The sequence below is a fragment of the Lasiodiplodia theobromae genome, assembly GCF_012971845.1.
Source record: "Lasiodiplodia theobromae strain AM2As chromosome Unknown scaffold_6, whole genome shotgun sequence".
Lineage (NCBI taxonomy): Eukaryota > Fungi > Ascomycota > Dothideomycetes > Botryosphaeriales > Botryosphaeriaceae > Lasiodiplodia > Lasiodiplodia theobromae.
This window is the reverse complement of record NW_023336552.1, coordinates 665,786-690,477: the sequence shown is the minus strand read 5'-3', so window position 1 is coordinate 690,477 and position 24,692 is coordinate 665,786. Positions and strand designations below refer to the sequence as shown.

Below are 24,692 nucleotides of genomic sequence, written 5' to 3'. Positions count from 1 at the left end.
TAAAATGATACTTTACGATGTCACGGGTCAAGAGTCACGGTAGCACTTAAATGCCGAAGCCGGAGAAGCCGCAAGGCTATAACATATCAACGAGCACCGCCCCTAGTTTCTAAGTACGCACATTCTCTCTATTATTCTAGTGGTTGAGGCTCTGCAATTCCGACATGTTTGGCGTGGCCTCGAAGTTGCTGGTCTTTGCTGCTGCTTGGAAGCAAAGCCAGGCTCAATTCAATAACCCACCAGGGGTCGACATTTGGTGCGGGAAGGCGTATCGTGCAACGTATGGCTATCAATACCTTATTTATGCTGATCGTAGTACTGACAAAAGTGGAATAGCAATGCATCCTTTAATCCTGGGGGCTGGTTCGAAGAGCCAGAGAAGTCCAGCGTGCCCTTGCTCAATTTCAAGATTCAACCACGCATGAATTTATACCTCGATGGCGAAGATACCGGGGCTTTGCTCATCGATGCCACTATCTCCGACCTGGTCGGCCAACCTTTCCCGTCAACCAATGGCTCGTTTTCGTCAAACGGCGGAGCAGAGCTTCGAGTTGATGTCTCTATAGATGGAAACTCTTCTGTCTTGGTTGAAAAATCCACCGTCAAGATCGGCGACAGTGTAGAAATACCCTTCGATCTGTCCGGGTTTGCTGCTCGTTTTGAGCCTTACAACATTACAGCGGTAGCCACTTTAGAGCACAACGAAACCACCTCCTTCACGGCCCACACCCAGGTCACGAAGCTCCCTCTCCGAACAGACAACGGCACGGTGACACGCATCGACAACCTGTACGGTGGCCTCTCGGTCCGACGCGGATCCTCCCCGGACTGGCAGCCCATCTTCCCCTACACGTACTACGTGCAGTGGTCGCTATACTGGCACTCCAACGTCTCCACTCTCGACGAATTCTCAGCACTGGGCTACAACCTCATCCACATCGTCCCCACGGGCGACCTCGGCCTCACGCCCTTCCCCTGGGACCTATTCCAGCCCTACCTCGACCGCGCCGCCGAGCTGGGCCTCTACCTGCAATACGACGTGCGCTGGGAGCCATCCAACCTCACCACGATGCTCGACCAAGTCGCACACCTGCACTCCCACCCATCCCTCCTCCTCTGGTACACGGGCGACGAGCCGGACGGCAAGTCGAACCCGCTGGGCAGCACGGCGGCGGCGCGCGCCGCCATCCGCGCGCTCGACCCCTACCACCCGGTGTCGCTGGCGCTCAACTGCTACGACTTCCACTACGCCGACTACGCCGCCGGCGCCGAGATCATCCTGTCCGACGTGTACCCCGTCTCGACCAACACGTCGTGGTCGACCGTGTACGAGACGCCGTGCAACGCGACGTACGGCTGCTGCGGCTGCGACGACTGCACCGGCGCCTTCGAGGACGTGTCGAACCGCCTCGACGTTTTCGCGCGCCGCGACGAAATCCTGGGATTGAGCAGCGCCAGGGTGCACTGGGGCGCGCCGCAGGCGTTTGGTAATGAGACGTTCTGGACCCGCTACCCGTCGGCGGCGGAGGAGGTGGTGATGAACGTCCTCAGCGTCAACCACGGCGCTAAGGGCATCGTCATGTGGAACTTTCCCGTGACCGAGGACATCCTCGAGGTTACGAACAGGCTGGCCGCGGTGTTGACGGGCGAGGCGGTGGCCGATTACCTGATCGGTCGGCCGCTGACGAAAGGGTTGGAGGTGAGCGGAGCGAGCAGGATTGATGCTGCGGCGTGGGTGGATGAGGAGGCGGTGTTGGTGAGCGTGGTGAACCTGAATTATGGGAATGTTGCGGGTGACGTCAAGGTCAAACTACCCGAGGGGGTGGAAGTGGAGGCTGTGCAGGAGAGCGTGTGGGGAGATGCGACGTGGAGCACCGATGGCAACTCGCTCTCCATCCCGGCGCTGAAGGGCTTGGAGGTTTCAATGCTAGTATTGAAGCGCGTTATTTGAGATGAGGACCAGGTTTGCGAACTCTCGGCTGCAGTGTCGCAGAAGCCCATTTGCAATTGGAAGTAAAAGCGAAGGTTATTTTTTTTCGTATATGCTATGGGTAGTTGAAGCCATCGTCCGGACTTGAATGTACAATTACTAACTCTACACTTACATCCGGACGATAGCTTCAACCACCCCCCATAAGTCGATTTAAGTTTCCCGTGAACAAGATTAAAAAATTAATAGCACTAATTGTCAATGTGCTCACGCGATAAATTTACACATTTCCGTTCGAACAGTAGATAAATGGATTATCAATCCTCGTGAGAACATTACTGCATACACAAGCTAAACGGAAAGTCATCGAAGGGAAATATAAAGTGACATGATCCAAAAGTGGAACGTGAAATTACTAATCTGATTATATCGTGGAGTGTCGTTCCTGGTATGATCAGTGACATGTGTAGCCATCCCAATCCCAAACCAATTGCGCCGTGCTCTCTAATTCAAAGTCTAACCCGCGAAACCCATCATTTGCCGTAAAATTTTGCCGCTCTCAGCAGTGCTTCCACATCTTGACGCTGTCGACAATCATCTCGCCGTTCTTCTCCCAGGTAGGATACCACTGGTTTCTGGCATTCCAGAAGTCCTTCTTGGCCGAGGAACTGCTGTCGATCCAAGGCTTGGAGTACTTTCCATCGGTGAACCAGCCGTTGGTGCCGCCTAAAGAAGACATGTCAGTGATGAGGGTTGAGGCATGGGGTTTCGATAGACTTACCAACTGCGACGTTGAGGATCAGGTAGAACTCCTGGTCAAAGGGAGCGTTGGTGGCGCCATCAGCCCAGGGGTTCGTCAGGCGGGTGCCGTTGGCAGTCGAGGTAGGGAAGTTGCCGATGCTCCAAAGGTTCTTCTTGAAGGGAATGTAGAGAACCTGCAGCAGCTGGCTGTCGATGTACGTGTAGATGTACTTGTCGGTCCACTCGAGGCCATACGTGTGGAAGCCGTCGCCCCACATCGAGTGCAGGGCCTGCTTCCTGTTGGTCGTCTGGTAGTAGCCGTCATTGTCCGAGTCGGGGCCCCAGTGGAGAGTGCCGATGGCGAAGTCGTTGCCACCGCCGTTAGTGTTGTACGTGTAGTTGTTGCCGCGCGACTCCAGAATGTCAATCTCGCCGCTGCGGGGCCAGTCGCCGTAGACGCTCTCGGTGGGAAGCATCCAGATGGCGGGCCAGAGCCAGTCACCCTTGGGCAGCTTGGCCTTGACTTCGACACGGCCGTACTTGATGCTGGCACCCAGCTTGGTGGTAAGACGGGCCGACTTGGCTGGCGGAAGGACGGTGCCGTTGGTGGTGTTGGTCGAGCCAACACAGTCGGACCAGACAGTCGAGGTGCAGGTGCCGAGGGCAGTCAGGTTGATGACATTGTTGGTCTCCATGAGGGTTGCATCCTGGAGGGTGGGCTTGATGTAAAGCTGGCCGTCCTTGATGAAGACATTCTCCTCGTCGGCAGTGGTCTGGTCGAATTCTCCGTTTCTGAGTTGGGGTTAGCCTGAGAAGGGTCCAGACAGTGCGGATAAGCTTACCCAAAGCCGTTGAGGCGGATTTCCTTGGTCCAAACGGAAGAGTCGAGGGAGCCCGAGGAGAAGTCTTCCATGAGCACGGGGCAGTAGTTGTAGGGAGAAGTGTTGGCATTGATGCCGAGCCAGATGAGCAAGCCACTAACGGCAAAGCCCACCAGGGCGCCGATCATGGGGATCACCCATAGCCACGGGTCGTTGCGCTTCTTGCCCTGCAGAGCCTTGGGGGTTTGGACGGTGCCCTTTGGCACGCGGCGCGACTTGAAGTAAGGCGCGGCGCCGGGGGAGGGGAGAGGAAACTCGCGATAAGAGACGGGACGGGTGCTGGGCTGCGAGCCGTGGGGAGTGGCGAAGGGGTCAATGGCAGCCTGTATGCTCTGAGGCCGGCTGTCTTTGACGCTGTAGCCGCTCTGTGGCGAGATGCGGCCGTCGCCGGCGTGGTCCGACTTCTCTGAGAGGGTGGGTCTCTGCATTGTTGCGGAGAGATGGGGAAGAGTGAGACAGGTGGATGGTGGTGTTGCGGACGGGCTCAAACCACACTTTTCTATCCGCGCTGGCAGGGGCGACGGCTCTGCCCGCTAGAGCACTGAGGCTGACGGGCGCCACGCTGCGAAAAAAGCCATCTCTGGCCCTGCAAATCCCACGGTCCAGAGCCCCGTGGAGGTCGAGCATCGTGGACTCGGCAGGTCGGGCGTTGCGGCAGTTAGCGCGCCGGGGGGTCGCGATGTGGCTGGCTCAGGCATGCGTAAGGCTCTGCTCGCGTGGTGCGGTAAAGGCCGTAGCCAGCGCAGCTAGCGCGCGCGTCTGGACTGGGTGGCCACTGCCCTTTAGAGTGCTGTTAGCCGTTCCGGGCGCTGCCGCTCGGTCCCAGCCCGCCCAAAAGGGGCACCTGGCGCATATCATCTTGCCTGTTCCTGTCATGGCGCCACGCGACGACAGCGCTCATCTCCACTAGCATCGCCCTCAGCTCGACGACGATTCTGCCATGCACGCACGAGTCACCCTGCGCGCCCGCCCGCAGAGATAACCTTATGGGAGCTTCCAGCCCCTCGGCGCTGCCGGCGACACGGCTCTTCGCTTGGCCAGCTCCATGCCCGCAGCGATCTAGTTCAGATCGCTTGACACTGATGGCGTCTTGCACCCTGCGGCTCAAACCGCGCGCCAGTCGCCTGTGAGCCTCCTTCGGGACTGGCACTGCCGTCGCAGAAGTCCAGCCCCATCTCCTCCAAACTGCCGGCCGCCAGCCAGATCTCAGCCACATGTCCCACTTTCGGGCTCGAGCACATCCGGCATGCTCCAGGCGCTTTTTTTGGCCGGCCGAGGCGTCGCTATACAGAAGCCTAGTCTGGGCTCTGTGGGCTCTCATCGTTAAAGTCTCTCGTGTCGCAGCGTCAAAGTGTCTCTTCTCGTCTTCAGTCCTCACCATCTCCACCACAAGTCGCCCTCTGTTGGCGCACCCTCCGCACAGTCTCTGCTGCGTTTCTCCACACAATGGGTTTCCTTCGCAACAAGTCTGCCCCCGCCGAGGCTCAGTCCCCGGCGGACATCACTCCCGCCGAGACCACTCCGGCCCAGACTCCTGGCGGTCTCACTCCTGCCTACCAGAGTCGCCAAGGTTCCTCCACCAACCTGTCCATCTACTCTCAGACAAAGAGGGACACTCAATTCATCCACGAAATCAGACACGACATCATCATCAACCACCTGTACGAGAAGCAGGTCGGCTCGAGATGGATTCAGGACTTCAGCGGTGAGGTCGAGGGTGTCATGCTCAAGAAGGCTCGTGGAGAGTACATCACCTTCCCCGAGCCTCTCGTCGAGAGCAACCTGGCCCAGTCCATTGCCACTCTGAATGTTCAGGTACGTCTACTATTCCCATCCGCACTTCATGCATACTCACTCGGCTCCAGTCTGCCATGACGGTCAAGACCAAGGTCGTTTCCACTTTCATCGCCCGTGCACAGGACGCCGAGATCCCCATCCGCAAGGGTCTCCGCATCCAGATCATCCCCACCATCGAAGAACTCGTCTACGCCCGCAAGCATCAGTATGCCGCCTTTGTGGCCAGCGAGTCGCTCCTGGTCGTGTGGGATGACAACCCGGAGAACCTTGCCACCAGGGCCGAGAGCATCCAGGAAGACCTCCTGAAGTCTGCCATGTCCTCGTACGAGGCCGGCTTCGGTGAGAAGGGTGCCGTTGTCGACGAGGCTGAGGTCGATGTCGAGGCTGCCGCCGAGAAGGAGCGCCCTACCGTCTACTACAACTCCATGTGTACCGCCGTTTCGCTCGCAATCCTGGTCACCCTGTCCGGCCTTGGTTGGCAGCAAATCGCACGAGAGGTGTCGCTGCTCAAGAGCTACATGTCCATTCTCCTGGTTCTCATGACGCCCATCAACTGGTTCTTCGCCTTGTTCTTCACAAACGTCATTGTCTCCATCTTCGGTCGTCTCTTCGGTCCTGTGTCCTACCTCGAGCAGAACTCCAAGTTCTACTCGGCCAAGTGCAGCCCGAGGATCGAGAAGTCTTTCAACGGCAGCCTTCCTCACGTCACCATTCAGTGCCCCGTCTACAAGGAGGGTCTCGACTCCGTCATTGCCCCCACTGTCCGCTCCATCAAGAAGGCTATTTCGACCTACGAGCTTCAGGGTGGAACTGCCAACATCCTCATCCACGACGACGGTATCCAGCTCATTGACGAGGACGCGAGGCAAGCCCGCATCGACTTCTACACGGACCACAACATCGGTTGGACTGCCCGCCCCAAGCATGGTGAGGATGGCTTCGTTCGTCGCGGAAAGTTCAAGAAGGCCTCCAACATGAACTTCGGACTTCGCCTTTCCAACCTCGTCGAGACCAAGCTCCAGGCTATTTCCCGTGGCGACGGCTGGACCTCGAGGGAGGAGAACGAGGCCTACGACCTCTGCCTTGCTCAGGTCCTGGAAGAGGAAAAAGTTGCGTGGGCCGCCGGTAACATTCGCGTTGGTGACTACATCATCATCATCGATTCCGACACCGAGGTTCCTGAGGACTGTATTCTCGATGCTGTTTCCGAGATGGAGCACTCTCCCGACGTCGCCATCATCCAGTTCGCCTCCGGTGTCATGCAGGTCTCCTGGGATTTCTTCGAGAACGGTATCACGTTCTTCACCAACCTCATCTACTCGGCCATCTGCTTCGGTGTTGCTTCCGGAGATGTCGCTCCCTTCGTCGGTCACAACGCCATTCTTCGCTGGTCCGCTGTCCAACAGGTCTCGTTCATCGACGACCAGGGCGAGGAACGCTTCTGGTCTGAGACGTCCGTCTCTGAGGATTTCGACATGGCTCTGCGTCTGCAGATTGAGGGTTACGTTGTTCGCCTGGCTGCCTGGGCTAACGGTGGCTTCAAGGAGGGTGTCTCTCTGACTGTCTACGACGAGCTTGCTCGCTGGGAGAAGTACGCCTACGGTTGCAACGAGCTCATGTTCAACCCCTTCTACCAGTGGATCTACAGGGGCCCCTTCACTCCCCTGTTCCGCACCTTCATCGGTTCCTCGATGCCTCTCGCGTCCAAGCTTAACATCATCTCCTACATCGGTACCTACTACGCCATTGGCGCCGCCTGGATCTTCACCTGCGCAAACTACATCGTCGTCGGCGAGTTCAACGGTTACTACGACAAGTACTACCTCGAGTCCTGGAAGGTCTGGACCTCGGTCATCTTCGTCTTCACCATCTGCGGAAACGTCGCCCTGGCTGTTGAGCGCTACCGTCTTGCCCAGAAGAGCCTGATCGGATCTCGTAAGTTCCCCAACATTTTGGATTGCATTGGGTGCATTGCTAACAAAAGCAACAGTGATCGAGAACTTCAAGTGGTGCTTCATGTTCGTCATCTTCTTCGGCGGCATCTCGTTCCACGTCTCGCAGGCCCTTCTCAGCCACATGTTCTGCATCGACATGCAGTGGGGTGCCACGGCCAAGGAAGTCGAGCGTTCCAACTTCTTCCTTGAGGTTCCCAAGATCGCCAAGAAGTTCAAGTTCAGCATGCTCTTCTGCTTTGCGCTGATCGCTGGTATGGTCATCATGGCGAGGGGCCCGTTCATCCCTTGGAGCTGGGAGATCACTGAGTTCGTCGCCATCTTCCCCATGGCGGTCATGGTGGCATGCCACATCCTGCTCCCCATCGTGCTCAACCCGAGCTTGATGGCCTTTACTTTCTAATACCCCTCCTTTATTTGGTTATTGTTACGACACGGCGGCGAAGTTACGGTCATTTATGCTATATTAGATGGGAAGCATGGAGTTGGTTGTTTTGGTTCACTTCTTGACGCCCCCTCACGACAAAGATAGTGCAGGCTTCCCCAAGAGGCCTGGCAACTAATTTGTAATTCACACACGGCCAAGTCCACACTTTGGCATTAGTCTTAGAGCAGATGCAAAAAGCTTGTTAGAGATACAGAGAATCGATATCAACATCACTTCAGCGGCGCACCTCATTTGCACTTCCCCCTTTACCTAACGGTGGCTGAGGCGTTGGTGCGGCGGTTGGCACCAATGCACGTTTCTTAGAAACACCGAAGGGGAGGTTCATGAAATTAGGGCGGCGCCCGTGGCGCAGGCGTTTTCTGGTACAATGCCCCACACCTATTTGGATTAGCCTTGTTCTCCTGCGTCAAGGAAGCTATCTACCACTACAAACCCCCAAAATCCTCGTATACCAAGACGCCAGGCCCCACTCTTCAAACTCGCCATCACAAGCGTACCTGGTACCCGTATCGCTAGCGCAACAGGAAACCTCTTGACCTCTCCATGACACTTCTAAACTGAGGCGGAGATGCAGAAGCTGCCAGTCTGTTCCAAGCCTAGCGGTGGCGGCAACGAGTTTTCAGTCTTGCTAGCGCCGCGGCTGCGGCCGTTAGCTGCCTTGCCCCCTCGTCCCCACCTCGCCAGCACCAATCACTCACCGGCCTTTTGCAGCCAAAGCCTTCGAGAAAGGGAGAGTCGCCGAAAAGCCCATGCTTAAGCTCTACACCAAAACGCACAGACTCACCTAAGGGCGACGCGTCCTCAGACCACCAGATGTTCAGCTTGCAGCCAGAGGCGCCAGGATGCAAATTGACAGCGACGGATGGACCCGTTCAGCAACGGGGCTCAGCGGACGGGCCGCCAATAAATGCCATATCGTTCAGCGGCTACCTATCGCTCCAAAGCTCGGGGCGTTGACAACAAATTACGGCAGATGCTCCCGCTTATTGCCCAAGGCGGTAACCGAATCCCACTACCCGAGAGCAAAAGCGAGTGCCCGCACGGTCGTACCATTAACCCTTTGCGCTCTAATGCTGCATCGCGCCACTCTCCCGCCGCTTTTTTTGTCACTTTTCTTTCCTATCGTCCGAAAATCGACCCAGCCATGATCGCCCTCAGCCGCCGGCCAGCTCCGCTCAACGTTTGGAATCGGCCCATTTGCTCCAATGGACCGCGTCTCCAATAAATATAACTTTGTGACGAAATGACGGCCCGTGAATATTGTATCTGCGGTGCCGCCCTCGGCTGCTTCGCTTCCGGCTGCGTGGTACCTCAGCGCTTCGCGTGCGGGCCGCTCTGCAAGCATGTATTTGTCAACCGTGCCAGATGCATGCGAAAGATAGGAGCCCTCCCCTGCACTGCCGAAGGAGCTACTGACTATTGAAATCTTAGCACGCTTGTAATGGTTGGCGACACTTAGTGATGGAGCGATAGAAGTTTCTTTGACTCATCATCCACCACAGAGTTTCACTCGGCAGCTGAATGATGGAACTTTTTCTACGTACTTAAGACTACTTACTTCACACATTGAAGAAGATTTGCTTCTAATCTCCCTACGTATTCTTTTCTTCTGTCCTATGCAACTTGAAATCCGACAAGTAATGTAATGAATATGCGTTCCCGACATGGTTTATTAACTGACCACGCCTGAATGATCGCTAGTTGCGTTCATTCCAGTACCTCTTTTGCCCTCGGGACGGCCCCACTGATAGCGTGGTGTGGTAGGTTAGACCAACTCTTAGCAAGTGAATTCCTAGAGATTTAATACACAATGTCCCACAGTGAAGCACGGAGAGATGGAACTTCGAAATTCTCGTAGTAAAAGTAGATTACGGTACCGGGACTATCTTTTAGTCACATGAGTCAGGACCCGCCACTTTTTTATTAAAGTTTGATACTAAGCCTATGGCTATGAAGCTAAGAAGAGCTATCGAAGCGGTGTCGGATCACACAATATAGTTTCTGGCTAGTTATTGAAGACGGTGTAGAAGATATATATGAGCTTTTTGCTATCTAGTGGTGGCTTTTTTTTTAGTGTGTATGCGTAGTAGGTGTCTTCAATATGGTTGATTCTACTCTGTATATCTTTTAGAAGGACTTGACTACTTAAAAGTGATGTTGAGGTATGACATGCCGATAGATAGCTAATGGACTTAAAGAGTAGGTAATAGAGTAATTTAATGCGTTAAGAGAATCGTAGTAACCTACTGTGTATAGTTACGGAGGTAGGGAACTTTGAAGAACATTGACGATGTAGATAAAAAAAAATGGAGGATACATTTATAGACATAAGGGCGTCAGTAAAATTATGGAACTAATTAAGATTTCCAGTCTTGAGTTCACGTAACTCTCAATAAATATATCGTTCAAGGCAATCTACACTGATATTGGCTTTCTATTACTTCTTCAGTCTATCTAAAAGTCATCCTAAAATGAATACAATTGACGCTTTTGTCATCTTCAACTTTGAAAAAAAAAAAAAAAAAGGCTCGCCAGACAAAGCTGCAGTGGTTGGTAAACAAAAATGTCGTTCTAGGTTCTCAGTCTACTAATAGCTTGATTGCAATCCTTCCTACTCCCCTCGAGACACAAGAGAGCATGTTATCGCGCTTTTCATTTTCCTCCAACGCAGTGCCCCTATGATCCACCCTCCCGCTGACCAACCTCACTTTGCATGTTGCGCAATTGCCCACCTCGCAACTCGATGGAACGTCAAAGCCCGACTCTCGCAGCACATCCAACAACGTGTCGTTTGACGGGACCTCCAAACACTTCCCTCTGTCGACCAGCTCCACCGAGAAAGGATCGCCGGTCAGGTTTGCGGTAAAGGCCTCGAAGTGTACGTTTTGCTTTGGGAAATTCAGGCTGTCTGCAGCCATCGCCATGGACTCCATCATGCGCTCCGGGCCGCAGCAGTAGATGTGCGTTGCCACCGTTTGGGATGCAACGAGTTTTCTGATATCCAAGCGGTTTCCGTCTGCCTTGCTGTAAATGATCAGGCGGTGGCCAAGAATCTCCAAGTATCGGCGGAATGGAATGTCGTTTTCTGAGTTGACACACAGATGAAGTTCCCATGGGATACACTGGGAGGCCAGTGTTCGAGCTGCTGGGATGAAGGCAGTAATGCCTATTCCTCCAGCAATCAGAACGTGTTTCTGCGCTTGTGGTTGGAGCGGGAAGCTCTCGTTGACGGCGCTGATTTCCAGAGTGTCTCCGGCGGATATGCAGTCGTGCAAGTACTTCGAGCCGCCTCGGCTGTTGTCGTTCAGAGCAACGCCGATCTCCAGAATGTTGCTGTCACCACCAACCACTGAATAGGAGCGGATGAGCTTCTGCAGCTTTATCCGGATGTGAGCCCCCGGCTTCACCATCTGCGGATTGGGCACCGGCTCCAAGGCCTCGAACACGAACGACGCAATTTTAGCAGTCTCCCTTCTCTTTGCCGCAACCTTGAACTTCCTCCACACCTCCATTCTCTCCTGCTCACTTCCCCACAACCTTCCCTCCTCATTCTCAGCCCCCATGTTTCCAAACTTCCTCTTCAACCTGTTCTGGAACAGCAGCCTGAAATCTTCCCCCAGCTCCGGCAAGTTCGCCAGCTCCCTCACCGCCTCCTCGTTCTTCTTGTCCTTATGCAGGATCTCCTGCACCCTCCTCACCGTCCACTTGGGATTCTTCCGCTCCACCAACCTAATCTCATCGCCCACCTTCACCGTCCCCTCCCTCAGCACCCTATAGTACCACCCCGTCCGCCCCGTCTCCTGGCTCAACCGCGCCATCCCATCCACCTGAAACCGATGGTTCAACTTGTAGCAAGGCGCGCGGGGCAAGCTGACCTGCAGCCTCGCCCCACCATCGCCTCCAACCTCAACAACATCCCCTATACAAACATTCCACTCGCTCATCCGGCCAGCCGTGACGAAGTTCTCGCCGAAGCCGCCAGGCCGCAGCGCGGCAGCAGCATGGGGCGGTAATTCGGCCTGCCAGGCGGCGTAGTGGGCGGCGCAGTACTGCAGGACCGCCTTGTCTGGCCCGCCGTGCTTGAAGAAGGTCTGCTGGTCGCCCGCCAGCCCCAGCGCCGTCAGCCGGACCCCGTCAGGGTCCAGCCGCGGCCGCTTCGCGATGGCCGACGGGATCGACGTCCCCGGGACCGTGCGCGTCTTGCCCGTGCGGACTTGGAGGAGGGTGTCGGTCGTCCAGGGGGCGGTGAAGTCGATGGAGGCGGGAGCGGCGGTAGCGGTAGTGGTAGCGGTAGCGGAGGGGTTTGTGGTGGTGGTGGAGGATGAGGAGGATGAGGAGGAGGACGACGGCTGCGGCGGAGGCGGCGGGGTGAAGCGGGAGAAGGTGGTGTCTATGGAGCCCATAGTGGCGGATGACTTTTTTTTTTGTTCTCCCCCCCTTTTTTTCTTTCTTTCTGGTCCGATCGGTGGCGGTATAGCCGGGATGGTGTTGGTCCCTGCGATTGGGATTCGACTTGATGCTTGCCTTGGTGTATGGCGGATACGGTTGGGGGTGGCGAGCTTATAATTCAGGAACTGGCCCTGTGCTTCGACCCCCGTATTATCTTCCCCGGCGCAGCCACAAAAGAAAAAGATGAAGACGCCGTTATAGCCGCGTGGCGAATATTCGGATAGCGTAAACGGCAGATTCGGTAGTAAAGGGTCACGGCGTTTGTTCCGGGTGGGATCTACGTTCGAGGCTCGGGCTTCAAAATACCTAGTGTGGGAATCTCGTGTCGTTGTTTTCCCGAGTGGCAGAAAAGTCAGACATGGGATGACATCAATCCTTCCTGTCGAGAGAAAAAGAAAAGGATCTGGCTCATCAATCTCAACGGTTCCGCCATTACCTAGTGTCCGGGCACAGAAGTATGGTTGTGGAGTGCAAAGCTTATCTCAACCAAGTGTGGGGATAACCGGTGTCCATCCCGCACCAATCAGACCCTCTCGCCGTAAGCGAATCCTACGGCCCGCGGCGAACAGCGGATGGAAAGGTCCGTGAATGCGGCACAGAGACAATCATCGGGGCGTCCCGACGGCAGAAAGCTGTTCCAGTGTTTAGGCCTGATGGAGCTTAGTTATGGCTTTTCTGGTCCACTAATGCTGCAAGCTTTAAGCAGAGAAGCATAATCAAAGTTCATAGGAATAGGTGGCTGCATACAGCTCGGGAAGAGCACTCTGGAGTCGATTAGCGTCACTCAGGATTGCGTCAGTGCAGGGCACTTCTTCGGACGAAGTTCGCTCGAGTCGATATTGTCGGGCCAGACGGGCGGAGCCTTCCATTGCTATCGCTACTCTGGGATAGGATCCCAGCTTTGATGAAAGTGCCTTTCCTATGCAGAGACTGCTATGTCCTCTCCACTCCTTCGGATGGTGGATTCAATAGAAGTCATTCTCATCACAGCCAAACACTTTCAGAGACGTTGGTTCGCCTTCGCCATCACGGGCAACCGCCCAAGCTACCCAAAAGGTACAATTGCAGACGTCCCAAAGGAGCACTGGCGTAGTATCGATATTCGATGACCATTACCATGATTAATCGGGCCAGGACGTAATGATGTCCAGCCCTAGCCCCCTGCCCAAGGCAACGGGAGAGGTTACACGCCATGTCAGGCTGATATATGCGAAACAGGCACCCGAAGCATTGGACACAAAGGGCCCACGCATCACTTTCAGGCAACTGGCTTTTCCTGGTGGAGTGCAGGTGGAGCTGAGATTGCCTTGCATCTGAAGTGGTCGCCAGCTGCACGGGCAACGTACAGTGTCGACGCACAGACGACGAGGGCGAGCAGGCAGCAACATATTGTCCTATTGAAAGGGCGTTTTCGACGAGAGCTGAGGGCAGTCCAGTTGACCTGTCAGCTGTGACGTCGTCTTGTTCAAGTTCGATTGGAGGGCAGTAAGAAGTTGGTGTGGAGATCGACCGGTGAGGTCCAGTTGAACGTTTCGAGAGCAAGCCATCGTGTCGCTTGATCGGCGTCTCCGTGGTTGCCTTCTTTTCCAAGCTTTCCGGAAGCGGTGACAAGGCGACTTGTGGGGAGCGTGTGAGAGGCCAGTAGTGGTATCAGAGGTGAGCCACAGGGCAGTAGCGCGGCAAGGCAACCCGGATGTCGTCGTCAGCACGACTGGCTGCCGGGCCTGGAAATAGTGCCGAGCAATGGAATCTTGGACCGAAGACATATGGTGATTTGCTTACTCGGACACGGAGCACGCGCACAACCTGACGGCTAACGGGCCGCATGATTTTCTTTTTCTCGCCTGCCACACATTCTTGACCGGTCAAAGTCAACGACAGGCGGAAAAATGAGGCGGCTCCTTGCACGCATGTGTGTGGCCGGTAAGGGGGCAAAATTTGCCTCTGGAGCGGTGATGTGCAGGTCACAGCCACACTCCTCAGCTTGGACCTTCTGAAACTGTCAGCGAGCAAAACGACGTGCGGCGAGGAATACGACATGCAGCTTGAGCCCTAATAACACGCATGCACGCTACCCTCCATCCGCGTTCTTTTTAGCAGTCCCAAGATGCGATCTCTCAGGCTTTCCCAAAATAGAAGCATGGTTAGCGACGGTGCGACAGTGGAACCGCGGGCGAAGCGAACACCATTACCGACGCTATCACGGATCCTCGGGACCGACACTACTGCAAGGAAGCCGAAGAATAATATAAGGGCCGCTGTGAGACGCAGAAGGAAACGTTACTGGTTGCACGCGTGATCAGCTCCGCTACCGGAGCTCTCCGGAGTAATAAGAGTCATTGCTGGCAGAGAAGAGGGATGAAGTCGGTAGCAGGCGCATGTGACGACAACAAAGAATGGCACCTAGTCCAAAGCGCGAGACGCAGGGTGGGTGGCCAGCGCCGTGGTTTCGACGTGCCGGTCGCGGGTTGCGGCGTGTCGGTGCCCTTGCGGTGCGGAACACGCAGAGCATTCATCCAAGGCGCAGTGTGCCCAAGCGGCAGACGAGCAGAGACATGTTCGGACCGACAGGCGATGGTGTTGAGGACGTGGGGAGTGTGGAGAAGAGGCTTGCGAGGCTCTGCGGCAGCGGGCGAGTCAGGGCCGGGGCGTCAATCATGCAGGGACCACCGGTGGCCTGTGAATGCAACGTCGTCACTAGACGCGCAATTGACAGTTGACACGTCCACGCCTGCGTACTCGAACTTTGCAGTGTCGGGCGAGACGGCCTGCAGACTACGTTCGCTATCGCGCCCGCTGGGACCTAAATCCCTAGACCGCGTCCCTGACTGTCCCGCGCCGCCGATCAATGGGCTCTCAGCCCGCCCGCTCAGTGCTCCTTGTACTCTTCACTCTCAAATGGCTGCCCTCCTCGAGTCCTTCAGCGCCGAGCTGACTTCGCTCGGCGAAGAGTTCCAAGAGCTGTACCTGCACGTCCAGCATGCCCCAATCTCCTTTATACTGATCCTTATCCTCACCACCGTTGTGGGGTTCGCCGGCCTGGTAAGCTCGCATTCCGCTTCCATGCCAATTCCAGAGCGCAATTGTTGACGCCCCTGGCGCGCTGCAGTTCTACACCTTCCTTCTCATTGTCGCGCCCACGCCGCGCCTGCCCCTTCCCTCGGAGAAGACGTACCGCACCATCCTCCCGGACGGCACCATCAGCGACCCCAAGCAGCTCCCCTGCTGGCTGGACCAATGGGCCGCGCGCAACAAGCTGGCCAAGCGCCAGGGCGCATCCACCGAGGAGGCCCACAAGATTGAGGAGCCCGAGGTCTTCATGTCGGTCGTGGTTCCGGCGTACAATGAGGAGCAGCGCCTGGGCGGCATGCTGGAGGAGGCCGTCGAGTTCCTGCAGCGCGAGTACGGCGACGCGCACGGCGCCGAGGTCGAGGCCCGCGCCCCGTCCGTCACGGCCAAGTCGCTGAATGGCGATGCCGGCGCCGCCAGAGAGACTTCGTCGCGGCGCGTCGGCTCCGGCTGGGAGATTCTCATCGTGTCGGACGGTTCCTCGGACCATACCGAGGAGTACGCGCTCAACTTCGCCCGCGACCACCAGCTCTCGCAGTACCCAACCCCCGTTCCCGGTCCTTGGAAGGCCAAGCCTGGCCCCACGCACATCCCGCACGGCTCCATCAGGGTCATCAGGCTGGAAAAGAACAGGGGCAAGGGAGGCGCAGTCACCCATGGCATGCGCCATGCGCGAGGCCAATACGTCGTGTTCGCAGATGCCGACGGCGCGAGCGAGTTCACCGATCTCAAGAAGCTTGTCGCAGGATGCCAGGAGATTGAGGATTCGCAGGGACGGGGTGTGGGTATCGGCTCGCGCTCGCACTTGGTGGGGAGTGAGGCGGTTGTCAAGGTAAGAAGATGGGCCAGAAAGACGTTCAAGCGCTCGCCTGCTGACTGCGGATACAGCGCTCGAGACTCCGCAACTTCCTCATGCATTCGTTCCATTTGCTGCTCTGGGTTATGACGCCGCCTGCCACGTCCAGGATCAAGGACACTCAATGCGGTTTCAAGCTCTTTTCTCGCGCTGCCCTGCCTTATATCATCCCGTACATGCACAGCGAGGGCTGGATCTTCGATGTTGAAATGCTCATGCTCGCCGAGAGTGCGAATGTCCCCATGGCCGAAGTCGCCGTCGGCTGGAAGGAAGTCATGGGTAGTAAGCTGAATGTGGTTTGGGACAGCCTAGGAATGGCCTGGGGACTGGCCGTGCTACGCGCCAGTTGGATGTTCGGAGTTTATTCGCGTGCGTAAAGTACGTTTTCTTCTCGTAAATATTTGTCCAGGGACACTTCAAAAGCAATGTACTGGTATTCTGCCATTGAGTATCGACGTTCCAAGTACATGTCGTGAGTAACATCGATCCTGAGTGACTGGCACGCTACAAGGATTACACGGAATCGGGACGGACAACCAACCAGGGCATGAGAAAGGTAGTACTGATGCGTAATTGCCGGGAATCTATTCCGTCTACTATTTACAGCTCGTTTAGCGTCGCACTGTCCCCAATAGCTCCCCGCTTCTATAACTTGAACTTCTCCGGCCTGGATGCTCCCTCCCACAGCTCGGCAGGCAGACTCCCTTCCCTCACCCACACACTCACACTCCTCGGAGCACATGCAAATGTTCCACATCCTCGCTCGTCTAACACCACCTTCTCTTCCACTTTCCCTAGCGCATCGATGAAGGTCTGCCCTGCAGCCCATTTGCCCACATACATGCCCTTCTTCGTCGCCCCCATCACGCTCATCACCACGACACAGCCGTCCGGGCGGTCCCACGTGCCGTGCCGCACCCAACCGGCGCTCGTGCGAGCGTCAAAGTAGTCAGTCTGCTCTCCGTAGGCGAAGAAGCGGCGCAGCAGCAGCAGGAGGGGCAGCTTGCCGGCGCAGGCGGGCGGGGCCGGGAAGGGGCCCATCATGCCGTGCAAGTCGCCGTAGAAGACGCAGGGCAGGCCGTCGCGGCGCAGCAGGATCAGGGCGTAGGCGAGCGGCTTGAACCACGGGGTGACGGGTGTCTCCAGCATCTGGCCCTTGGCCGTGTCGTGCGAGGCCACCATGGTGACGGTGTTGGCGGGGCGCGCGGCCACGAGCGTGTTCTTGTAGATCTGGGTGCGCATGTCGATGACCGGGGCCGGCGTCAGGGTCGAGGGCCGCTTGCTGGCGGCGAGCGAGAGGGCCGAGAAGTTGTTGAGCAGCGGGGCGTCGTAGGCGTGGGCGTTGTTGCCGACGCGGTCGACCCACTTGATCAGCTTGTCGACGTCGCCCGTCCAGTACTCGCCCAGCACGAAGACGTCCTTGTTGGCGGCGGCGGCGGCGGCCTTGACGTGGGCGGTCCAGTCGCGCGCAAAGTGCCAGGACACGTGCTTGAAGGCGTCAAGGCGGAAACCGTTGACTCCGACGTCCGTCACCATCCACGCACCCCAGTCCAGCACGTCCTGCCGCGCCTCGGCGTTGGAGTAGTCGATGTTGGTGAACATGAGGTAGTCGTAGTTTCCCAGCTCGTCGTCGACGTCTGGCGCCCAGTCCTTGCGGTGCTGCTTCGACGGCCGCCTCCCCTTCGCGTCGGGCGGGTCGATGATCTTGTAGATGGCGTGCCGCTCCGCTCGCTGGTCCCAATCCGTGCCATTGAAGTGCTGCCAGTGCCATTTCAGGCTGCTGTACTTGTCACCTCGCCCTGGGAATGAGTAGTGGATCCAGGGTTCGATCTTCCTGGGTTTGGTGGTTTCGACGCGGCGGTCTGGAGGGGAAAGTTAGTGGATAGGAAAAAATGAAGAAATAAAAGAAATCACCTTCTGGATCAACCTCGACCGCCCAGCACTCCTCGGTGCTATCTCCGGCAGTTTTGTGACTGAGCACGGCGTCCCAGACGATGGCGATCCCCAGGCTCTTGGCCTTGTCCATGAGATCGCGCAACTCCTCGCGCGAGCCCCATTTCGTGGACCGGGCACCCTTCTGGTCGAATTCGCCGAGGTCCCAGAGGTCATAGCAGTCGTAGCCGTTACCGTCGGGCTGGTTGGCTTTGCAGCCGGGCGGCAGCCATATTGAGGTTATGCCCAGATCGGCATAAGTCTGCAGCGCTGCAGATAGGCGGGTCCAGTGCCCACCCGGCGTGTACCACTGGAAACCCTGGAACAGGATCGCATTCACGGGCGTCGGGCTGCCGGGTTCCTGCCTCTCAGGTCCTTTATTTTAGTTGAGCATCAGCGGCTGCACACGCGAGGGTTCGGCTAGAAGTTTACCCCTGAGCTGGATCTGTTGCGACGACTCCTTGCGGCTTCTGTGAGCCTTGGAGAAACGGTTGCGCAGCCAAGACATGAGATCTCCAGCACTCGTCGATCTCCCTTGTGCAGCACAGAGAGAGCTTTCAAGATATATATATATTCAGCAACCAATGCGCCAGTTCTTTAAAAAGGCAACGAGCCGTATTCAGACACGAGGTTGTCAGGCACCCGTCTAAGCCCAGCGCCGCGCGACCACGTGCTGCCAAGAGCAGCTCTGCTGTACGTAGGGGTATTGCAGCCGAAGGCTAGTGCGAAGAATAGCAGGATCCTCGATCCTAAGATAACCATGCCTCGGCTTTTTTTTTTTAGAAAATAAAAATAAAAATAAAACAATACATGGGTGGTAGAAGCTATCGTCCGGATAAGAAGGTCGAATTAAGCATTCTACACACACGTCCGGACGATAGCTTCAACTGCCCATGACATGAGTAAGGAATAAATAGCGCTAGCCTTCACTCGTCTGTAATGCGACGATGCTGGTTGGCGCCCGATTCCGGCCCGCTAGCACCCGCCATGACGATCGGAAAGCTGAGGAGAGCTTCCAGCAACACAGCTCGAGACCACCTCTCTTAATCAGCCCAGCACACCCCTCTCACCACCACCCGCCACCTGTCCGGATCATGCAGAGGTAGCAATTGCTTTCGCCCACTCTCAACACCCCCATCGCCGCCTACGATGTCGCTCCGCGCCCCCGTCGCACGCCTCTCGCAGCGGGCATCGCCTGCTCACATTTCCAAATTCACCGCCACGCCGGCCTCTTCGCTCTGGCAGCGAACCCAGCAGACATCGCAGAGGACCCTCGCAACTGTGCCGCCCGTCACCCAGGATGCGACAAGCTCCAAGGGCCCCACGGCCATGGTCTTCATGAACATGGGCGGCCCCTCCACTACCGCCGAAGTTGGGGACTTCCTCAGCAGATTATTCGTACGTCTCTCTCATGCACCCCGCGCGTGCCCTGCTAATGACGTTTTTCCACGCAGTCCGACGGTGACCTCATCCCCCTCGGCCGCCTACAGAACTACCTCGGACCCTTCATCTCGAAGCGCCGCACGCCCAAGATTGAGAAGCAGTACGCCGACATTGGAGGTGGCTCGCCAATTCGCATGTGGTCCGAGTACCAGGCCGCCGAGATGTGCAAGATTCTAGACAAAATATCACCCGCCACAGCCCCGCACAAGCCATACGTTGCCTTTCGCTACGCCAATCCCCTGACCGAGGAGATGTACAATCAGCTGTTCGAAGACGGGTTTGGAAAGGGCCGGGGTGGCCGTGCTGTCGCCTTCACCCAGTACCCGCAGTACTCGTGCAGCACCACTGGTTCGTCGCTGAATGAGCTGTGGAAGTGGCGGAGTAGACTCGAGGGCAGGAGGGCCGGTGATGGCGTCAATGAGCCCGCAGGTTCGATCACATGGAGTGTTATTGATCGCTGGCCGGTACATCCGGGGCTTGTGGAAGCGTTTGCTCAGAACATCGAGGCCACTCTGAAGGAGTTCCCTGAGGAAATCAGGGACCAGGTCATTATTCTCTTCTCGGCGCACAGTCTGCCAATGAGCGTCGTCAACAGGGGTAAGCTTAATCCAGTGTGCAAACGATGCCGCGGGCTTTACTGATGTGTGAATCTGCAGGCGACCCGTACCCTGCCGAAGTCGCTGCAACTGTCTACGCAGTCATGCAGCGTCTCAAAATGAAGAACCCTTACCGTCTTGTTTGGCAGTCTCAGGTCGGACCGTCGGCCTGGCTGGGGGCCCAGACTTCGGACACAGTCTCCAACTTCATCAAGCAGGGACAGAAGGATATGCTTCTTGTGCCAATTGCGTTCACGTCGGACCATATCGAGACTCTGTTCGAACTGGACAAGGAGATTATTCACGACGCTACCGAGGAGGGTGGCAACGTCAAGAGGGCGGAGAGCTTGAATGGCTCACCAGTGTTCATCCAGGCGCTGGCAGACATTGCCAAGGCGCATCTAGAGAGCGGGCAGGCGTGCAGTCAGCAGATGGGGCTGAGATGCCCTGGCTGCGTCAGCGAGCGCTGCGCCGAGAGCAAGCGCTTCTTTGCGAGCATGCAAGAGAGGATTTAGACGACACTCATGTTCACATTTGTTCGGATATCATGACAAAATGGGTCGGATTGTAATATCGGGGGTCGGGACTATACCTGGGGCGTCCACGCCTGTCTGTAACAATAGTACTACTGGGAAATTTCAGCTGCTCAAAATAGGCGCATGCTACTACAATCTTACAAGTCAACTTGCTCAGGCATACGAAGCTTATCGGAGGCTGAGTTCTCGGCGTCCGAAGCACAGACACCATCGTGACCAGGAAAGCCAACGGCGTCGAATCAGAAGCATCCGCCAACAGAAACACGGTCGGACTCGCATTGCGCTCCCAACAGAAGATCGTGCCGTTTTTCGACAGGCTCACATCGTGGGCCCGTCGAGACTTTGGAGAATGTATGTAGGGTTCGCGGTACGGCGGGGCCGCTTTGCTGGCATGGACCTGAGCGGGCGGAGCAACTGTCAGCCCGACTAATGGGAGCGTTTCAAGCTAGGCCGCGGAAGGCATCGACGTCACGACTTTGGGGGTCCATGCCAGCTCATAACACCGGCATCTCGGGGAACAGCGTGCCGACACCAGACGCGCATTATCAATCCAGCAATCACCTCGGCGTCATACATGAAGGAAGCGAAACATGATAGCGCCCGCCCGTCGACCGTCCCGCTCTCCACACTTCCGCCAGCACTCATTCGTTCTGTGCCCCACCGTGCTTCGTGGGAGCTTGAGTTTCGCGTCACGGAGTTTAACGCTGCTCCATCCGATCCTATCGCGCACCATCCAGCACCACTTTCCCCCCAGCCCGCCAATCTTCGCGCGTCTGGACCTGCCGCCCTGACAAGACCCACGCAACTCCAGATACCTAACCGAATGAGAGGCATGGCTGCGCTTATTTGATCCGCTTGCCCACATTCCGCGCGCCACTTGTGCACCACCCAGTACAGCTGCCGCCTGCTGCTCTTGCCCAGGTGCACCCCTCATCCAGAAATCCAAGAAACGACCATGGAGAACAACGCCATATACACCCCAGACACTGGGGTTGCGCGAACTGGTCCGATAAGACAGGTCGACAGAGAACATGCCGGAGAAGACCAGATGCTAGTCGAGGTGGGAGGCGTGGACACAGGACTCCGGTATCGAAGCGCCGAGGAGACTCCTCTGCTTGCTGGGGACAGCAGGAGAAGCAGCGCAAGCAGCAGGCCTTCTGCGTACGAGGACTTCTCTGCGATCCCATGGTATAAACGGCCGTCGGTCAGTGATTTGCGTGTGCCAGTTGTTCCGAAGCAGTTGCTGACATCCATCAGATCTACTGGATGCTTCCCATGTTTTTCTTGATGGCAATCGCGAATGCTGGCATTCTAGTGCCTAAGATGAATCTCATCATCACGCTGCTCTGCCGCGAATACTTCTCCGATAAGGCAATGCAGGACCCAAACTTTACAACTCTTCCCGTCGTCTTCGGAGACGAGAACCCGCAGTGTCGGAGCCCTGAGGTGTCGGCTTATGTCGCCGAGTTCACCTTGATAGGAAATCTGCTCTCGGGCATCCTCTGCGCCATCACTTCGCCCAAGCTTGGAGCTCTCTCGGACCGATATGGCCGTTTGCGTATCATCATCATTTCGAGCATCGGCATGTTGCTTGGAGAAGTCATCGTCCTGTGCGCAGCTTCTTATCCTGACACGATCCCGGTTGGCTGGATCCTCGTGTCATACGGCGTCGAGGGGCTGTTTGGGTCCTTTATTGCTGCCATGGCCATCGCCAATTCGTATGCTACCGACTGCATCCCAATCGATAGACGCAACGTCGTCTTTGGATACTTTCACGCCGCTCTCTTCACTGGTATTGCCCTCGGCCCTATTGTGTCGGCGTACATCATCGAGGCTGTTGGCTCCATTGTGTCCATCTTTTACATTGCCGCCGGAATCCATGTCACCTTCATCCTGTTCGCTGGCTTGCTCATTCCCGAGTCCCTCACGAAGGACCGGCAGATGGCGGCGCGGGAGAAGCATGCTCTCGAACGCGCAGCCCGGGCGCCCTCGGCAGACTGGATCAATCGCATGCGGCACCTCAACCTCCTCGAGCCGCTCAAGATTCTGTATCCCACCGGCGAAGGCAGCAGTCCGGCAGTTCGCCGCAACCTCCTGGTACTGGCTGGTGTCGACACGACCGTGTTTGGCGTCCACATGGGTGCTATGACAGTTGTCATCATTTACACGAACTTCCAGTTTGGCTGGACGACGGTCGAGACCAGCCGGCTCGTCTCTCTCGTCAGCGGCAGCCGCGTGTTCTGCCTGCTGGTGCTGCTCCCCATCATCACCCGCCTGTACAAGGGCCGCAGCGCGTCAGCAAGCCGCCGCCGCCGCCCTGGCACTGCCGCCGTCCACGAAAAGCCCAGCGGCGCCGAGCCCTTCGACCTCGCACTGATCCGCTTCGCCATCGCGCTTGACACGCTGGGGTACCTGGGCTACACGCTCGCGTCGTCGGGCGGCCTGTTCATGGCGTCGGGCGCGCTGGCGGCGGCGGGCGGCATGGGCTCCCCCACGCTACAGAGCAGCCTGACCAAGCACGTGCCGGCCGACCGCACCGGGCAGCTGCTCGGCGCCATGGGCCTGCTGCACGCCCTCGCGCGTGTCGTCGCGCCCACCGTCTTCAACGCCATCTACGCCGCCACCGTGGGCACCTTCACGCAGCTGGTCTTTGTGTGCTTGACGAGCGTGTTCGGCATCGCCTTCGTGGCGGCCTTCTTCGTCAGGCCGGGCGTCGGGTTGGAAGAGCCGTCGGCGGAGGAGGTGGTGGCTGGTGTTGGTGTTGGTGTTGGTCGTCCCTTTGGCGGCGAGGGTGATGAGGAGGTTGAGGTTGGGCGGGGGGTGTAGTAGGTGTTTCTGTACATATGGTAAGTCGGGTTACGCTGTGTCCGCATATGAAACTGTTTTTTATTGGTTCGATTGAATAGACTATTGTTATTCTCGTTCATCAGCCTTGGTGAAACAAGAGGAGGAATAGCTCCTCTTTTTTTCCTACTTTCCTCTTGTTTGGTTGGAAGTAGACAATGATCGGAACGACTGGATATGAAGCAAAGCGTTTATTTTTCTTTCCTCTTTTCCACTTGGGGGAGGGGTGCTGTCGCGCTTATTGTACGTGGCTTTCCGGCCACGGCGGGGGTGGTGGGCAAGCTTATTTTGGTTTCTGACCGGTCGTTTGCAGCGGCTGGGTGTGCGTGCTGCCTGGGGGGAGGGAATGTTGTGCTTATGACTGGTTTCTTATTTGACTCGTTAGGGTTTTGGTTGGTCGATGGACGGGACTCTCTGAATGGTCGGATGTGTGGTTGGAGGGCGGGGGGTTAGGTTTCACGCATAGACGCGATTAAGTCGCGCAAAGCTGTGTGTGTGCGCTTCATTGGGTATGCATGCATGTGTACTGAGTTGATTTTCTTTTTTTCTTTTTCCTCTCTCTGTTTGTATCACGCGATGGTCATGGCGAGCAAACGTATGTACATCAACGCCCGAGGTGTTGCAACTGAGTCCAATTGCCACATTTTCTCTCTTATGCCGCAATGGATATTTATCTTGGTTCTTTTCCATCTGTTACCTACTTTGCTATCGCGATTGGTTTCCTGCGCTATTTTTGGTTTACTATGTAGTAGAGTGACGACGATGAATCTTGGTTTAGTCTGAAGGCTAATGGGAATTTTATTTCTGGGTCATGTGGACCAGTGCGACTAGCCTGGTGTCTTATTTGTCGCGCTCCGTACCTCGGGTCAGAGACGAAGGAACATGCAGCAGTTGTCTAGTGAATTGAACTGGAAGGAATCAGAGATTGCGAGTTAGTAACCGCTCGGCTTTACCTGCGTGCTTTCTTTCTTTCTTTTCTGTATGGTGGGGGAGGAGTTAAAGATGAGGGCCGCTCGGGAAAAAGAGTGACTTGAATTCTCATAGACCAGAAGCGATTTTTGTAGTCAATTTAGAGCCTACTCCTACGCCGACACACGTTCCTTTTTTTAACTAGTAAAAACAAAAAAGAAACGGCTGTGGGGTATGGAGTGGGGTTCCTCCAAAGAGATGTCAGGGCCGGCTGGGCGTAGGCTTTTGTTGAGTGTGGGGTGTTGATTG

At 56.5% G+C, this 24,692-nt stretch overlaps 8 protein-coding genes across 8 annotated transcripts; 5 read left to right on the top strand and 3 right to left on the bottom strand.

The window, feature by feature from the left end:
* Positions 1-164: 164 nt before the first annotated feature.
* LTHEOB_2474 (Glycoside hydrolase subgroup catalytic core) lies at positions 165-1,951 on the top strand (the record flags this gene model as incomplete). Its single annotated transcript, XM_035511290.1, has 2 exons — positions 165-280; positions 337-1,951. The coding sequence occupies 2 exons, from the start codon at positions 165-167 to the stop codon at positions 1,949-1,951; spliced, it is 1,731 nt and encodes a 576-aa protein (XP_035364183.1).
* A 538-nt stretch (positions 1,952-2,489) lies between these two features.
* LTHEOB_2473 (Glycoside hydrolase family 16) lies at positions 2,490-3,980 on the bottom strand (the record flags this gene model as incomplete). Its single annotated transcript, XM_035511289.1, has 3 exons — positions 2,490-2,656; positions 2,712-3,463; positions 3,514-3,980. 3 exons carry the CDS (start codon positions 3,978-3,980, stop codon positions 2,490-2,492), a joined length of 1,386 nt encoding a protein of 461 aa, XP_035364182.1.
* Positions 3,981-4,998: 1,018 nt separating this feature from the next.
* Positions 4,999-7,704, top strand: LTHEOB_2472 (Glycosyl transferase family 2; the record flags this gene model as incomplete). Its single annotated transcript, XM_035511288.1, has 3 exons — positions 4,999-5,367; positions 5,418-7,284; positions 7,340-7,704. The coding sequence occupies 3 exons, from the start codon at positions 4,999-5,001 to the stop codon at positions 7,702-7,704; spliced, it is 2,601 nt and encodes an 866-aa protein (XP_035364181.1).
* Positions 7,705-10,328: 2,624 nt separating this feature from the next.
* LTHEOB_2471 (Vanillate o-demethylase) lies at positions 10,329-12,152 on the bottom strand (the record flags this gene model as incomplete). Its single annotated transcript, XM_035511287.1, has 1 exon — positions 10,329-12,152. One exon carries the CDS (start codon positions 12,150-12,152, stop codon positions 10,329-10,331), a length of 1,824 nt encoding a protein of 607 aa, XP_035364180.1.
* A 2,944-nt stretch (positions 12,153-15,096) lies between these two features.
* Positions 15,097-16,500, top strand: LTHEOB_2470 (Dolichyl-phosphate; the record flags this gene model as incomplete). Its single annotated transcript, XM_035511286.1, has 3 exons — positions 15,097-15,240; positions 15,308-16,099; positions 16,156-16,500. The coding sequence occupies 3 exons, from the start codon at positions 15,097-15,099 to the stop codon at positions 16,498-16,500; spliced, it is 1,281 nt and encodes a 426-aa protein (XP_035364179.1).
* A 268-nt stretch (positions 16,501-16,768) lies between these two features.
* On the bottom strand, positions 16,769-18,563 carry LTHEOB_2469 (Glucanalpha-maltohexaosidase precursor; the record flags this gene model as incomplete). Its single annotated transcript, XM_035511284.1, has 4 exons — positions 16,769-16,790; positions 16,965-17,985; positions 18,038-18,430; positions 18,488-18,563. 4 exons carry the CDS (start codon positions 18,561-18,563, stop codon positions 16,769-16,771), a joined length of 1,512 nt encoding a protein of 503 aa, XP_035364178.1.
* A 641-nt stretch (positions 18,564-19,204) lies between these two features.
* Positions 19,205-20,609, top strand: LTHEOB_2468 (Ferrochelatase; the record flags this gene model as incomplete). The annotated part of the gene is made up of 3 exons (XM_035511283.1): positions 19,205-19,453; positions 19,510-20,095; positions 20,155-20,609. 3 exons carry the CDS (start codon positions 19,205-19,207, stop codon positions 20,607-20,609), a joined length of 1,290 nt encoding a protein of 429 aa, XP_035364177.1.
* A 976-nt stretch (positions 20,610-21,585) lies between these two features.
* Positions 21,586-23,456, top strand: LTHEOB_2467 (Tetracycline-efflux transporter protein; the record flags this gene model as incomplete). The annotated part of the gene is made up of 2 exons (XM_035511282.1): positions 21,586-21,834; positions 21,888-23,456. 2 exons carry the CDS (start codon positions 21,586-21,588, stop codon positions 23,454-23,456), a joined length of 1,818 nt encoding a protein of 605 aa, XP_035364176.1.
* Between the last annotated feature and the right edge of the window lie 1,236 nt (positions 23,457-24,692).